We start from the raw sequence: 17,293 nt of genomic DNA, 5'->3' as shown, positions 1-17,293 counted from the left end.
TAACTATTGCACCACGGTGGCTTCTTTTCTATAGAAATAAAACTTTGACAAAATTTCCTATAGAAAAAAATTTGGACAAAATTTTCTATAGAAATAAAATTTTGACAAAATTTTCTATAAGAACAAAATTTTGACAAAATTTTCTATAGAAACGAAATGTTGACAAAATTTTCTAGAGAAATAGGATCCTAAAAAAATTTTCTATAAAAATAAACTTTTGCCAAAATTTTTCTATAGAAATAAAATTTTGCCAAAATTTTCAACAAAAATAAAATTTTGCCAAAATTTTCAATGGAAATAAAATTTTGATGTTTCGGTAGATTTTACAAAATACATTTCTTCAACTAATATGTACTTCTATAGAAATTAAACTTTGAAAAATGTCCTATAGAAATAAAACTTTGAAAAAATTTCCTATAGAAATAAAATTTTGACTAAATTTCCTATAGAAGTAAAATTTTGACAAAATTTTGTATAAAAACAAAATTTTGACAAAATTTTCTACAGCAACGAAATGTTGACAAAATTTTCTATAGAAATAGGAACCTCACAAAAATTTCTATAGAAATAAAACTTTGAAAAAATTTCATATTGAAATAAAATTTTACCAAAATTTTCAATAGAAATAAAGTTTTGCCAAAATTTTTCTACAGAAAAAAAAATTTGACAAAATATTCTATGAAAACAAATATTTGACAAAATTTTCTATAAAAAAAAATTTTTTTGACAAAATTTTCTATAGAAATAGGAACCTAACAAAATTTTCTATAGAAATAAAATTTTGCCAAAAATTTTCTATTAAAGGAAAATTTTGCCAAAAATTTTCTATAGAAATAAAATTTTGAAACAATTTTCTATAGAAATACAATTTTGAAAAAATGTTCCATAAAAAAGAGCACTTAACAAATTTTTCAATAGAAATAAAATTTTGCCAAAATTTTCTATAGAAATAAAATTTTGCCAAAATTTTGTATAAATATTAAATTTTGCCAAAAATTTTCTATAAAAGTTAAAATTTGCCAAAAATGTTCTATAGAAATAAAATTTTAGAAAAACGTTCTATTAAAATAAATTTTTAACAAAATTTTCTATAGGAATAAAATTTGACAAAAATTTTTAATAGAAATAAGAACTCGATAAAATTTTCTATAGAAATAAAATATTGATAAGACTTACCATAGAAATAAAAACTTAACAAAATTTTCTATCGAAATTAAATTTTGCCAAAAATTTTCTATAAAAAAAAAATATTGACAAAAATTTCTATAGCACTAATATATTGACAAAATTTTTATAGAAATAAAACTGTGAAAAAGTTTTCTATAGAAATAAAATTTTGACAAAATTTTCTATAGAAATAAAATTTTGACAAAATTTTCAATAAAAATAAAATTTTTCTATAGAAATAAAATTTTTCTATAGAAATAAAATTTTGAGAAAATTTTCCATAGGAATAAGAGCTTAACAAAATGTTCTATAGAAATATAATTTTGCCAGAATTTGCTGTAGAAATAACATTTTGACAAAAATTTTCTTTGGAAATACAATTTTGTAAAAAATTTTCTATAAAAATAAAATATTGACAAAATTTTATATAGAAATAAAATTTTCACAACATTTTCTATAGAAATAAACTGTTGCCAAAATTTTTTTTAAAATAAAAATTAGACAAAATTTTTTTATGGAAATAAAATTTTGACAAAATTTTCTATAGAAATAATAACTTAAGAAAATTTTCTATAGAAATAAGAACTTAACAAAATTTTCTATAGAAATAAAATTTTACCAAAAATGTTCTATAGAAATAAAATTTTAGCAAAATTTTCTTCAGAAATAAAATTTTGACAAAATTTTATATAGAAATAAAATTTTCACAACATTTTCTATAGAAATAAACTGTTGCCAAAAATTTTTATAAAAATAAAAACAAGTAAGGAAAGTCTAAAGTCGGGCGGGGCCGACTATATTATACCCTGCACCACTTTGTAGATCTAAATTTTCGTTACCATATCACATCCGTCAAATGTGTTGGGTGCTATATACAAGGATTTGTCCCAAATACATACATTTAAATATCATTCGATTTGGACAGAATTTGATAGACTTTTACAAAATCTATAGACTCAAAATTTAAGTTGGCTAATGCACTAGGGTGGAACACAATTTTAGTAAAAAAATATGGGAAACATTTAAATCTGAAGCAATTTTTTTTTTCTTCTTATGCAAAATTTTAAGCAAATTAGGGTAAGACTCTGGCTTCTGGGGCCATATAAGTCCATATCGGGCGAAATATATATATGGGAGCTATATCTAACTCTGAACCGATTTCTTCCAAAATCAATAGGGATCTATTCTGAGCCAAGACACATACTTGTGCCAAATTTGAAGTCGATTGGACTAAAACTGCGACCTAGACTTTGATTACAAAAATGTGTTCACGGACAGACGGACAGACGGACATCGCTATATCGACTCAGGAACCCACCCTGAGCATTTTTGCCAAAGACACCATGTGTCTATCTCGTCTCCTTCTGGGTGTTGCAAACATATGCACTAACTTATAATACCCTGTTCCACAGTGTGGAGCAGGGTATAATTAGACTAATTTTTTTTATGGAAATAAAATTTTACAAAATTTTCTATAGACATCAGAACTTAACAAAATTTTCTGTAGAAATTAAATTTTACCAAACAATTTTCTATAGAAATAAAATTTTGGCAAAAATTTTCTATAGAAATAAAATTTTGTCAAAAATTTTCTATAGAAATAAAATTTTGCCAAAAATTTTCTATAGAAATAAAAGTTTGCCAAAAATTTTCTATAGAAATAAAATTTTGACAAAAATTTTCTATAGAAATAAAATTTTGTCAAAATTTTTCTATAGAAACAAAACTTTGCAAAAATTTTCTATAGAAATAAAATTTTGCCAAAAATTTTCTATAGAAATACAATTGTGCCAAAAATTTTCTATAGAAATAAAATTTTGACAAAATTTCCTATAGAAATCAAATTTTGACAAAATTTTGTATAAAAACAAAATTTTGACAAATTTTTCTATAGCAACAAAATGTTGACAAAATTTTCTATAGAAATAGGAACCTAACAAAATTTTCTATAGAAATAAAAATTTGAAAAAATTTCCTATTGAAATAAAATTTTGCCAAAATTTTCAATAGAAATAAAGTCTACAGAAAAAAAAATTTTGACAAAATATTCTATGAAAACAAATATTTGACAAAATTTTCTATAAAAACAAAATTTTGACAAAATTTTCTATAGAAATAGGAATATAACAAAATTTTCTATAGAAATAAAATTTTGCCAAAAATTTTCTATAAAAAGAAAATTTTGCCAAAAATTTTCTATAGAAATAAAATTTTGAGACAATTTTCTATAGAAATAAAATTTTGAAAAAATGTTCCATAAAAAAGGGCACTTAACAAATTTTTCAATAGAAATAAAATTTTGCCAAAAATTTTCTACAAAAATAAAATTTTGCCAAAATTTTCTATAGAAATAAAATTTTGACAAAATTTTCTATAGAAATGAAATTTTTAGAGAATTTTTTAATAGAAATAAGCACTTAACAAAATTTTGTATAAAAATTAAATTTTGCCAAAAATTTTCGATAAAAGTTAAAATTTGCCAAAAATGTTCTATAGAAACAAAATTTTAGAAAAATGTTCTATTAAAACAAATTTTTAACAAAATTTTCTATAGGAATAAAATTCGACAAAAAATTTTAATAGAAATAAGAACTTAGCAAAATTTTCTATAGAAATTAAATTTTGCAAAAATTTTTTATAGAAAAAACAAATTTTGACAAAAATTTCTATAGCACTAATATATTGACAAAATTTTTATATAGAACTAAAATTTTGACAAAATTTTCTATAGAAATAAAATTTTGAGAAAATTTTCCATAGGAATAAGAGCTTAACAAAATGTTCTATAGAAATACAATTTTGCCAGAATTTGCTGTAGAAATAAAATTTTGACAAAAAATTTCTATGGAAATAAAATTTTCCAAAAATTTTCTATAGAAAAAACTTTTGCCAACAATTTTCTATAGGAATAAAATTGTAGCAAAATTTTCTATAAAAATAAAATTTTGACAAAATTTTTTATAGAAATAAAATTTTCACAACATTTTCTATAGAAATAAACTGTTGCCAAAAATTTTTATAAAAATAAAAATTACACAAATTTTTTTTATGGAAATAAAATTTTGCCAAAAATTGTCTATAGAAATTAAATTTTGCCAAAAATTTTCTATAGAAATAAAATTTTGACAAAATTTTCTATAGAAATAAAATTTTCACGACATTTTCTATAGCAATAAACTGTTGCCAAAAACTTTTATAAAAATAAAAATTAGACTAATTTGTTTTTTATGGAAATATAATTTTGACAAAATTTTATATAGACATAAGAACTTAACAAAATTTTCTGTAGAAATTAAATTTTACCAAACAATTTTCTATAGAAATAAAATTTTGCCAACAATTTTCTATAGAAATCAAATTTTGGCAAAAATTTTCTATAGAAATAAAATTTTGCCAAAAAATTTCTATAGAAATAAAATTTTGACAAAATTTTCTTTAGAAATAAAATTTAGGCAAAAATTTTCTATAGAAATAAAATTTTGCCAAAAATTTTCTATATAAATAAAATTTTGCCAAAAATTTTCTATAGAAATAAAATTTTGCCAAAAATTTTCTATAGAATAAAATTCTGCCATAATTTTCTACAGAAATAAAATTTTGAAAAATTTTATTGTTGGTTTTTAGGGTATACAAAAAGTCACTCTAAACTAATCTCCTATAGCTTTTCTTAATAGTCCCTAACAATTGATAGCTGATAACAACATGAAAAGAGGCTTATCAATCAGAGTTCATCCAAAGCCTTCCATAAACAGTCGACTACTGAGAGGGAATTTATTGTGAAGGAAAAAAAATCAAAAATCTTTTCAACAATGATTGCGAGTAGGAAAACTTTCGGTTGGATATTAATATGTCTGTCATGGATACTGGGCCAATGTGTGATGGATGATGATCAAAAATTAAAATCCCAATTACTGACCGATGTCTATATGTTAAAGCTCAACCTAATGGATATTCAAAGAGATCTGAGCAACGTAAAAAAAAAGTAATAATTTCAAAGCGAACTATTGCATATTTTAAAAATACAATTTTCTCTATTGCTTCTCTCTGCCCTTTATAGTCATGCTAGTGAGACTGATATCATAGCGGGTGTTAAGGCTTCACTGACAAACAATGGAGATCTACTTCAAAAATGTCGCTTAGATGATGAATTTAATGATTTGGCCACCAAGATGAATAGAATCAAGCAAAAAATTCAAAATACAATCAATGACAATGATGATAAACATACGGATATGTTTGATCGAATTATGGTCCATGTTAAGATGATTTCAAATAATTGCGCTTCGAATGATAATGAAACGTCTACCAACTTTCACAGAGCAGTAATGGAAAAATTACTGCATTTGGATGGATTTAATGAACGTTTACAAAAATTGCAAAATATTTTCCAAAATCATTCTGTAGATGCAGGCCAACAATTGAATTCTAATGCTTCAAGTGTTTCGTCTCTTCTCAATGAAATTAAATCCAACTTAATTAGACAAGAAGAGAAACTTATCCAAATTGAAACACTTCAACCCATAGTGCAAAATTCTATTAATTCCTTAGAATTACACCGCAAGTCCGAGTGCAATAGAAAGAAATGTATTGTTCGGAAAATATTGGAGTTAACAAGAAATTCCACTGACATCTCTTAGTGGTCGATGAATAAATTTTAGAGTGATTTTTGTAAATCTAAATAAAATGTAACTGAATTTTCTATGAATAGAAAACAAGCCTACCGAGTCTATGAATAATTATGAACCAATGTGAACCAATTTTCATACGGTAATTAAAGGGTCAAATTTCAATTGGAAATATCATAAACTTCCCATCCTATGGTGAAGGTTGCTATAATTTTAATGCTGATATCATGATTAAAATGACCTTTTTGTTTCTCTTGATATCTACTACAATGTCCAATTTCATTGTATCCTAAACAGTATTAGTGATAGTATTCCACACTTAGCGATAGATATTGATCACAATGAGATACTCTCATGTTTTTACTACTAGCGATTTTATGGTTGATGTTACACCCTGTCATTTGTATTTCAATGCCACCAACTTTATGTTAGATCTAAGAATTTATGAAGCCAACAATAGTAAAATTTTAATAGCCATCACTTGCCACATACCCGTTTGCATTCAATTCAGGCTTCTTTCTCTTTTGTTTTTTTCCTCTAAACATTTAAATGATATTTTTACTACAGCAATTGCAATTGATTGGACATAATTTTAGGTTCATAAAATTCTTTAGAGTTCAACATTGATAGAATGCAGTTCGATGAAATATGCTCTCAACTCTGAAAATAGGAGTATAGAAATAAAAATTTGACAAAATTTTCTATAGAAATAAAATTTTGACAAAATTTTCTATGGAAATAAAATGTTGCCAAAGTTTTCTATAGAAATAAAATGTTGACAAAATTTTCTATAAAAATAAATTTTTGAGAAAATTCTCTATAGAATTAAAATGTTCACAAAATTTTCAATAGAAATAAAATTTTGACAAAATTTTCTATGAAAATAAAATGTTGACAAAAGTTCCTATAGAAACAAAATTTTAACAAAATTGTCTATAGAAATGAAATTGTAACAAAATTTTCTATAGAAATAAAATTTCAACAAAATTTTCTATAAAAATAAAATTTTGACAAAATTTTTCGAAAGAAATAAAATTTTGACAAAATTTTCTATAGAAATAAAATTTTGACAAAATTTTCCATGGAAATAAAATTTTGTCAAAATTTTCTAGAAAATCAAATTATGACAAAATTTATAAAAATAAAATTATGACAAAATTTTCTATGGAAATAAAATTTTGACAAAACTTTCTACAATCATAAAATTTTGACTAAATTGTCTATAGAAATAAAATTTTAACAAAATTTTCTATAGAAATAACATAAATAACAAAATTTTCTATAGAAATAACATTTTAACAAAATTTTCTATAAAAATAAAATTTTGACAACATTCTTCGAAAGAAATAAAATTTTGACAAATTTTCTATAGAAATAAAATTTTGACAAAATTTTCTATGAAATAAAATTTTGACAAAACATTCTACAAACATAAAATTTTGACTAAATTGTCTATAGAAATAAAATTTTAACAAAATTTTTAATAGAAATAACATTTTAACAAAAGTTTCTATAGAAACAAAATTTTTAAAAAATTTTGTATGGAAAAAAACTTTTGTCAACATTTTCTAGGAAATAAAATTATGGCAAAATTTTCTATGAAATAAAATTATGACAAAATTTTCTATGGAAATAAAAATTTGACAAAATTTTCTATAGAAATAAAATTTTGACAAAATTTTCTATGGAAATAAAATTTTGCCAAAATTTTCTACAGAAATAAAATTTTAACAAACTTTTCTATAAAAATAAAATTTTGACAACATTCTTCGAAAGAAATAAAATGTTGACAAATTTTCTATAGAAATAAAATTTTGTCAAAATTTTCTATGAAATAAAATTATGACAAAATTTTCTATGGAAATAAAATTTTGACAAAACATTCTACAAACATAAAATTTTGACTAAATTGTCTATAGAAATAAAATTATGGCAAAATTTTCTATGAAAATAAAATTTTGACAAATGTTCCTATAGAAATAAAATTTCAACAAAATTTTCTATGAAAATAAAATGTTGACAAAAGTTCCTATAGAAACAAAATTTTAACAAAAGTTTCTATAGCAATAAAATTTTGGAAAAATTTTGTATGGAAATAAAATTTTGACAAAATTTTCTATGGAAATAAAATTTTGCCAAAATTTTCTACAGCAATAAAATTTTCACAAAATTTTCTATAGAAATAAAATTTTGACAAAATTTTCTAAGAAAATAAAATTTTGACAAATGTTCCTATAGAAATAAAATTTTGACAAAATTTTCTATGAAAATAAAGTGTTGACAAAAGTTCCTATAGAAACAAAATTTTAACAAAATTTTCTATAGAAATAAAATTTTAACAAAATTTTCTATAAAAAAAATTTTACAAAATTTTTCGAAGGAAATAAAATTTGGACAAAATTTTCTATAGAAATAAAATTTTGACAAAATTTTCTATGGAAATAAAATTTTGTCAACATTTTCTTGGAAATAAAATTATAGCAAAATTTTCTATGAAATAAAATTATGAAAAAATTTTCTATAGAAATAAAATTTTGACAAAAGTTCCTATAGAAATAAAATGTTGACAAAATTTTGTATGGAAATAAACTTTTGTCAACATTTTCTAGGAAATAAAATTATGACAAAATTTTCTATGAAATAAAGTTATGACAAAATTTTCTATAGAAGTAAAATTTTGACAAAATTTTCTATGGAAATAAAATTTTGACAAAAGATCCTATAGAAAAAAAATTTTAACAAAATTTTCTATAGAAATAAAATTTTAACAAAATTTTCTATAGAAATAAAATTTTAACAAAATTTTCTATAAAAATAAAATTTTGACAGCATTCTTCGAAAGAAATAAAATGTAGACAACATTGTTCGAAAGAAATAAAATTTTGACAAAATTTTCTATCGAAAATAAAATTTTGACAAAATTGTATAAAGTAATAAAATTTTGACAAAATTGTCGAAAAAAATAATATTTTTACAAAATTTTGTATAGATATAAAATTTTGACAAAATTTTCCATAGATATAAATTATGACAAAATTTTCTATAAAAACAAAATTTTGACAAAACTTTCTATAGAAATAAAATTTTGTCAAAATTTTCTAGGAAATAAAATTATGACTAAATTTTCTATGAAATAAAATTATGAAAAAATTTTGTATGGAAATAAAATTTTGACAAAACATTCTACAAACATAAAATTTTGACTAAATTGTCTATAGAAATAAAATTTTGACAAAATTTTCTATAGAAATAAAATTTTGACAAAAGTTCCTATAGACATAAAATTTTGACAACATTTTCTAGGAAATAAAATTATGACAAAATTTTCTAGGAAATAAAATCAAGACAAAATTTTCTATGAAATAAAATTATGACAAAATTTTCTATAGAAATAAAATTTTGACAAAATTTTCTATGGAAATAAAATTTTGACAAAATTTTCTATAGAAATAAAATTTCAACAACATTTTTCGAAGAAAAAAACTTTTGACAAAATTTTCTATAGAAATAAAATTTTTACAACATTTTTTATAGAAATAAGATTTTTACAACATTTTTGATAGAAATAAATTTTGATAAAATTTTCTATCGAAAATAAAATTTTGACAAAATTTTCTATCGAAAATAAAATTTTGACAAAATTTTCTATGGAAATAAAATTTTGACAAAAGATCCTATAGAAATAAAATTTTAACAAAATTTTCTATAGAAATAAAATTTTAACAACATTCTTCGACAGAAATAAAATTTTGACAAAATTTTCTATAGAAATAAAATTTTGACAAAATTTTTTATAGAAATAAAATTTTGACAAAATTTTTTATAGAAATAGAATTTTCTATTATTGTATAAAGTAATAAAATTTTGACAAGATTGTCGAAAAAAATAAAATGTTTACAAAAAATTCTACAGAAATACAATTTTGACAACAATTTTCAATAAAAATTACATTTTTTTAACATTTTCTATAAAAATAAAATTTTGACAAAATTTCCTAACGAAATAAAATTTTGATAAAATTTTATTTAATTTTTGAAAATTTTCTATAAAAATTAAATTTTTTGAATATTTTCTATAGAAAATAAAATTTTGACAAAATTTTCTATAGAAAATAAAATTTTGAGAACATTTTCTATAAAAATAAAATTATGACAAAATTTTCTATAGAAAATTTTGACAAAATTTTCTATGGAAATAAAATTTTCTATAGAAATAGAATTTTGATAAAATTTTCTATAGAAATAAATTTTTGATAAAATTTTCTATGGAAATAAAATTTTGATAAAATCTTCTAGAAACATAAAATTCTGACAAAATTTTCTATTGAAATAAAAAAATCCTTTGTTTAGTTTAAATTTCATTTTATTTTACAATGTTAAACATTTGTGGCTAATTATTACAATACGCCTTTATGGCAACCCAATCAGACCTTGATTTTCTGATCCTTCTTGTTCAACATTCCAACAACTAAATCCATTGCCACCTTATTGTCTGCATTTGATGATGCCCCTTTAGCCTTTGCGGCCGTTATCATTTTTTGCATTTGTTCTTCCATTTGATCAAATTTCTTCTGCTGATCAGATAGTCTATTGCTAATATCTCGCAAGTGCTTAAGATGCTTTTCATTCTGAGCTTGTAGTTCCCGTTCCCGGTGTTCATAATCTTGCAATTGTTTTTCAAAATTTTCTATTTTTCGGGCTATTTCGTTTCCATTGCCTTGAGGCGATGCGGTAAGAGAAGCAGCACCGTTACAGTCTGCAAGATCCAAAATTTTCTTAAGATTTAATATCACTTCGTCATTAATCTTGTTCATTTTGTTTACAATGTTGTCTTCAACCAATTTGTGATTAGTTTGAGATATTTTATAGGTTTCGGGGATTTGTGTACAATATTTAGAATCGTCTTGCATGTTGTCTCTTTCCAAAGTCGATTTAAAAAGAATTTCATTTTCAGTTTTACTCCTGAAAATAGAAAATTATAATATAGTAGAGAATAATGATAAATTAAAGAGGTAGCTATCAGAATAAGGTTAATTTTCATTGAGTATGGCATCATATTGGTGATTGATTTAATTTCTAAAGGGTGATTTGTTAAGAGCTTGATAACTTTTTTTTTTTAAAAAACGCATAAAATTTGCAAAATCTCATCGGTTCTTTATTTGAAACGTTAGATTGGTCCATGACATTTACTTTTTGAAGATAATTTCATTTAAATGTTGACCGCGGCTGCGTCTTAGGTGGTCCATTCGGAAAGTCCAATTTTGGGCAACTTTTTCGAGCATTTCGGCCGGAATAGCCCGAATTTCTTCGGGAATGTTGTCTTCCAAAGCTGGAATAGTTGCTGGCTTATTTCTGTAGACTTTAGACTTGACGTAGCCCCACAAAAAATAGTCTAAAGGCGTCAAATCGCATGATCTTGGTGGCCAACTTACCGGTCCATTTCTTGAGATGAATTGTTCTCCGAAGTTTTCCCTCAAAATGGCCATAGAATCGCGAGCTGTGTGGCATGTAGCGCCATCTTGTTGAAACCACATGTCAACCAAGTTCAGTTCTTCCATTTTTGGCAACAAAAAGTTTGTTAGCATCGAACGATAGCGATCGCCATTCACCGTAACGTTGCGTCCAACAGCATCTTTGAAAAAATACGGTCCAATGATTCCACCAGCGTACAAACCACACCAAACAGTGCATTTTTCGGGATGCATGGGCAGTTCTTGAACGGCTTCTGGTTGCTCTTCACTCCAAATGCGGCAATTTTGCTTATTTACGTAGCCATTCAACCAGAAATGAGCCTCATCGCTGAACAAAATTTGTCGATAAAAAAGCGGATTTTCTGCCAACTTTTCTAGGGCCCATTCACTGAAAATTCGACGTTGTGGCTCGTTAGTAAGTCTATTCATGATGAAATGTCAAAGCATACTGAGCATCTTTCTCTTTGACACCATGTCTGAAATCCCACGTGATCTGTCAAATACTAATGCATGAAAATCCTAACCTCAAAAGAATCACCCATTATAACACAACTGGCATTAGACTGTCCAAAAACTCTTTATGAGATGGCTTAGATTAATAATTGACCAAGGATTTTGGATGTCTGGCCAAAGAAATATATATGGAGAAGGCAGAGCCTATGAGTAAGTCAGACTATAAGAACAAACTCACTTATTCCAACAAGAATCTGAAATGTGGACAAAATTTTCTATAGGAATAAAATATTGACAAAATTTTCTATAGAAATAAAATTTTGACAAAAATTCCTATAAAAATAAAATGTGGACAAAATTTTCTATAGAAATAAAATATTGACAAAATTTTCTATAGAAGTAAAACTTTGCAGAAATTTTCTATAGAAATAAAATTTTGGCAAAATTCTCTATAGATATAAAATTTTGACAAAATTTTCTATAGATATAAAATTTTGACAAACTTTTCTATAGAAATAAAATTGTGACAAAATTTTCTATAGAAATAAAATTTTAGCATAATTCTCTATAGAAAAAAATGTTGACAAAATTTTCGATAGAAATAACATTTTGAGAAAATTTTCTATAGAAATAAATTTTAGCACAATTTTCGATAGAAATAACATTTTGAGAAAATTTTTTATAGAAATAAAAAATTTAGAAAATTTTCTGTAGAATTAAAATTTTGAGAAAATTTCCTATAGAAATAAAATTTTGACGAAATTTTCTATAGAAATAAAATTTTGGGAAAATTTTCTATAAAAAAAAAATTTGAGAAAATTTTCTATAGAAAAAAAATTTGGGAAAATTTTAAAAAAAAAATTTGGGAAAATTTTCTATAGAAATAGAATTTTGGGAACATTTTCTATAGAAATAAAATGTTGAGAAAATTTGCCTTAGAAATAAAATTTTGAGAAAATTTTCCATAGAAATAAAATTTTGACAAAACTTTCTATTGAAATAGAATTTTGAAAAAAATTTTCTATTCAAATAAAATTTTGAGAAAATTTTCCATAGAAATAAAATTTTGAGAAAATTTTCCATAGAAATAAAATTTTGAGAGAATTTTCTATTGAAATAAAATTTTGACAAAATATTCTACAAAAATAAAATTTTGACAAAATTTTCTATAGAAATAAAATTTTGACAAAATATTTCATAGGAATAAAATTTTGAAAAAATTTTCCATAGAAATAAAATTTTGACAAAATTTTCCATAGGAATAAAATTTTGATAAATTTTTTTCTAGTTGGCCCAACTAGTTGTTATTGGTATAGGTCATATGGTACTGCCCAGCAAAAAAAAAGCGTCGCCAAAAAAGTAATGAAAATGTTCTTTTTGGATCCGGAAGTGATGCAAAATTGACGCAGAAGCGATGAATTTAACATGGGCTTGTCATAGAACGGAAGTCCTTCATTTCAACAGCCGTTGCACTGAATTTGCATCACTTCTTTAGGTGTGATCCGAATTCAATGTTTTGGATATAAATTAAAAAATTCTGTGATGTTTTGTCAAATAAATAATTTTTATAATTCTTTATAATTTTTAATGGATTCTAACGCTTGTCGGAAACGTTGGAACTCAAATATTTTCCAACAAGTATATAAGGCCGTAAGTTCGGCCAGGCCGAAGCTTATGTACCCTCCACCATGGATTGCGTAGAAACTTCTACTGAAGACTGTCATCCACAATCGAATTACTTGGGTTGCGGTAACACTTGCCGATGGCAAGGTATCTTAAAACTTCCTCACACCGTTTTCTAAATTACAAGGTAGTCCATACGTAGTATATATTAAACTAAAAAAGGCCGATTAAATAGGTATATAATTAAGTTTAAAGTTTCTATAGAAATTAAATTTTGACAAAATAAAATTTTGACAACATTTTCTAAGAAGTAAAATTTGGAAAAAATTTTTTACAGAAATAAAATTTGGAAAAAATTTTCTATAGAAATAAAATTTTGACAAAATTTTCTATAGAAATAAAATTTTGACAAAATTTTCTATAGAAATAAAATTTGGAAAAAATTTTCTATAGAAATAAAATTTTGACTAAATTGTCTATAGAAATAAAATATTGAAAAAAATTTCTATAGAAATAAAATTTTGACAAAATTTTCTATAGAAATAACATTTTGACAATGTTTTCCATAAAAATAAAATTTTGGTAGATTATTTTTGGCTCGAGTGGCAACCATGAATATGAACCGATATGGACCAATTTTTGTGTGATTGGGGATCGGCTATATAACTATAGACCGATATGGACCAATTTTGGCATGGATATTAGCGGCCTTATACTACCACCACGTTGCAAATTTCAACCGGATCGGATGAATTTTGCTCCTCCAAGAGTCTCCGGAGGACAAATCGGGGGATCGGTTTATATGGGGGCTATATATAATTATGGACCGATGTGGAACAATTTTTGCATGGTCATTAGAGAACATATACCAATACCATGTACCAAATTTCAGCCGGATCGGATGAAATTTGCTTCTCTTAGAGGCTCCGCAAGACAAATCGGGGGATCGGTTTATATGGGGGCTATATATAATTATAGACCGATGTGGACCAATTTGTGCATGGTTGCTAGAGACCATATACTAACACCATGTACCAAATTTCAAGCGGATCGGATGAAATTTGCTTCTCTTAGAGGCTCCGCAAGACAAATCGGGGGATCGGTTTATATGGGGGCTATATATAATTATAGACCGATGTGGACCAATTTTTGAATGGTTGTTAGAGATCATATACTAACACCATGTACCAAATTTCAGCCGGATCGGATGAAATTTGCTTCTCTTAGAGGCTCTGCAAGCCAAATTTGGGGGTCCGTTTATATGGGGGCTATACGTAAAAGTGGATCGATATGGACCAATTTTTGCATGGTTGTTAGAGACCATATACTAACATCATGTACCAAATTTCAGCCGGATCGGATGAAATTTGCTTCTCTTAGAGCGATCGCAAGCCAAATTTGGGGGTCCGTTTATATGGGGGCTATACGTAAACGTGGACCGATATGGCCCATTTGCAATACCATCCGACCTACATCAATAACAACTACTTGTGCCAAGTTTCAAGTCGATAACTTGTTTCGTTCGGAAGTTCGTCGACTCAGAATTTCACCACGACCCAGAATATATATACTTTATGGGGTCTTAGAGCAATATTTCGATGTGTTACAAACGGAATGACAAAGTTAATATACACCCCATCCTATGGTGGAGGGTATAAAAATTTAGAAAATTTTCTATAGAAATAAAATTTTGACGAAATTTTCTATAGAAATAAAATTTTGGAAAAATTTTATATAGAAAAAAATTTTGAGAAAATATATATATATAGAAATAAAATTTTGGGAACATTTGCTATGGAAATAAAATGTTGAGAAAATTTTCCATAGAAATAAAATTTTGAGAAAATTTTCCATAGAAATAAAATTTTGAGAAAATTTTCCATAGAAATAAAATTTTGACAAAATTTTCTATTGAAATAAAATTTTGACAAAATTTTTTTTCTAGTTGGCCCAAATAGTTGTTATTGGTATAGGTCCATAGAAATAAAATTTTGACAAAATTTTCTATAGAAATAGAATTTTGAAAAAAATGTTCTATTCAAATAAAATTTTGAGAATATGTTCCATAGAAATACAATTTTGAGAAAATTTTCCATTGAAATAAAATGTTGACAAAATATTCTTCAAAAATAAAATTTTGATAAAATTTTTTTCTAGTTGGCCCAAATAGTTGTTATTGGTATAGGTCCATAGAAATAAAATTTTGACAAAATTTTCTATTGAAATAAAATTTTGACAAAATTTTCTATAGAAATAGAATTTTGAAAAAAATGTTCTATTCAAATAAAATTTTGAGAATATGTTCCATAGAAATAAAATTTTGAGAAAATTTTCCATTGAAATAAAATGTTGACAAAATATTCTTCAAAAATAAAATTTTGATAAAATTTTTTTCTAGTTGGCCCAAATAGTTGTTATTGGTATAGGTCCATAGAAATAAAATTTTGACAAAATTTTCTATTGAAATAAAATTTTGACAAAATTTTCTATAGAAATAGAATTTTGAAAAAAATGTTCTATTCAAATAAAATTTTGAGAAAATGTTCCATAGAAATAGAATTGTGAAAAAAATGTTCTATTCAAATAAAATTTTGAGAAAATTTTCTATAGAAATAAAGTTTTGACAAAATTTTCCATAGAAATAAAATTTTGACAAAATTTTCCATAGAAATAAAATTTTGATAAAATTTTTTTCTAGTTGGCCCAAATAGTTGTTATTGTTATAGGTCATATGGTACTGTTTATAGTACGTACTAATTTGAGATACCCATTTATACATAAAACCTTAATTGTTTTATATTTTCGAGAATCCGATTAGCAGAATGTAAAAACTTTTTAAATAAGTCAAACATTAACTTTCATGGAAATAAAAACAAAAAAAAACGTACTCCATAAACTACAGCATCGATACCAGTCCTGTGGTGGATCCGCCAGTGGCAATTTGCATTAATTTGCCCTAGGGCACTTGTTCACACTCACATTAGAAATAACAAAATTTACTCACTGTTTAAGCGCTACATTTAAAACCTTATGCATGTCCCCAACGAGTGTTTCTAGCACTGCAACATCCGTTTTATGATCTTGCCACTTTTTCACTGCATTCCCTAGAGTTTCATAGGATAATGTAAAATGATCACCCGATATAAGAAGAATTGCAAATATACAAAACAGAGCCGACATTATTTATCCACAAAAAAAAAGTATTTCCTTTTTACGATCTCCGTAAAGAAAACGAATTGTTTGGTGGTCGATTGAATACTCAACATAATCGTGTTGTAGAGATAATTAAGCTTTGTCTTTCATATTTTCATTTACTATGAATTGATAAGGAGGGGGATTTTTGATATTTTTTGCTTTACAATTAACATAAGCATGACCCAGGGCGTTATAGTAAACTGATAGCGAATTTTAAGAGATTGAATAATCAACAAACTTATCAAAAAGCCATATAGTGGTCAGGGTATATTAATTTTGATCTGCCACAAATGTGTCTACCCTACTCTAGACCTTAGAAGTACAATTCGAGATTTTTTTTTATATCGAATTTTCTCAAAATGTTATTTCTATAGAAAATTTTCTCAAAATTTTATTTCTATAAAAAATTTTCTCAAAATTCTATAGAAAATTTTTTCAAAATTTTATTTCTATAGAAAATGTTCTCAAAACTTTATTTCTATTGAAAATTTTATTTCTATAAAATATTTTCTCAAAATTTTATTTTGATAGAAAATTATGTCAAGATTTTATTTCTATAGAAAATTTTGTCACAATTTTAGTTTTTTAGAAAAGTTTAATTTCTGTAGAAAATATTCTCAAAATTAAATTTCTATCAAAAAATTTTTCAAAATTTTATGTCTATAGATAATTTCCTCAAAACTTTGCCAAAATTTTATATCCATAGAAAATTTTGTCAAAATTTAAGTTTTATAAAAAATTGTTCCCAAAATTTTATTTT

General features: G+C 24.4%; 2 protein-coding genes across 2 annotated transcripts; one reads left to right on the top strand and one right to left on the bottom strand.

Moving 5' to 3' along the window:
• The first annotated feature begins 4,899 nt into the window (after positions 1–4,899).
• LOC142236220 (uncharacterized) lies at positions 4,900–5,882 on the top strand. The gene is made up of 2 exons (XM_075307483.1): positions 4,900–5,149; positions 5,225–5,882. Exons 1-2 carry the CDS (start codon positions 4,977–4,979, stop codon positions 5,802–5,804), a joined length of 753 nt encoding a protein of 250 aa, XP_075163598.1. The 5' UTR covers positions 4,900–4,976; the 3' UTR covers positions 5,805–5,882.
• A 4,250-nt stretch (positions 5,883–10,132) lies between these two features.
• LOC142233925 (uncharacterized) lies at positions 10,133–16,602 on the bottom strand. The gene is made up of 2 exons (XM_075304986.1): positions 16,343–16,602; positions 10,133–10,753 (listed from the first exon to the last, which is right to left on the bottom strand). Exons 1-2 carry the CDS (start codon positions 16,516–16,518, stop codon positions 10,216–10,218), a joined length of 714 nt encoding a protein of 237 aa, XP_075161101.1. The 5' UTR covers positions 16,519–16,602; the 3' UTR covers positions 10,133–10,215.
• Between the last annotated feature and the right edge of the window lie 691 nt (positions 16,603–17,293).

Source organism: Haematobia irritans, chromosome 4 (assembly GCF_050003625.1).
Source record: "Haematobia irritans isolate KBUSLIRL chromosome 4, ASM5000362v1, whole genome shotgun sequence".
NCBI classification, from domain to species: domain Eukaryota; kingdom Metazoa; phylum Arthropoda; class Insecta; order Diptera; family Muscidae; genus Haematobia; species Haematobia irritans.
This window is presented reverse-complemented; position numbering and strand designations above follow the sequence as displayed.

Coding starts and splice junctions, on each gene's coding strand:
- LOC142236220 (XM_075307483.1), top strand. CDS start 4,977: ATGATTGCGAGTAGGAAAACTTTCGGTTGGATATTAATATGTCTGTCA. Junction 5,150..5,224: donor CTGAGCAACGTAAAAAAAAA/GTAATAATTTCA, acceptor TGCCCTTTATAG/TCATGCTAGTGAGACTGATA.
- LOC142233925 (XM_075304986.1), bottom strand. CDS start 16,518: ATGTCGGCTCTGTTTTGTATATTTGCAATTCTTCTTATATCGGGTGAT. Junction 10,754..16,342: donor TTAAATGTAGCGCTTAAACA/GTGAGTAAATTT, acceptor TTCTATTTTCAG/GAGTAAAACTGAAAATGAAA.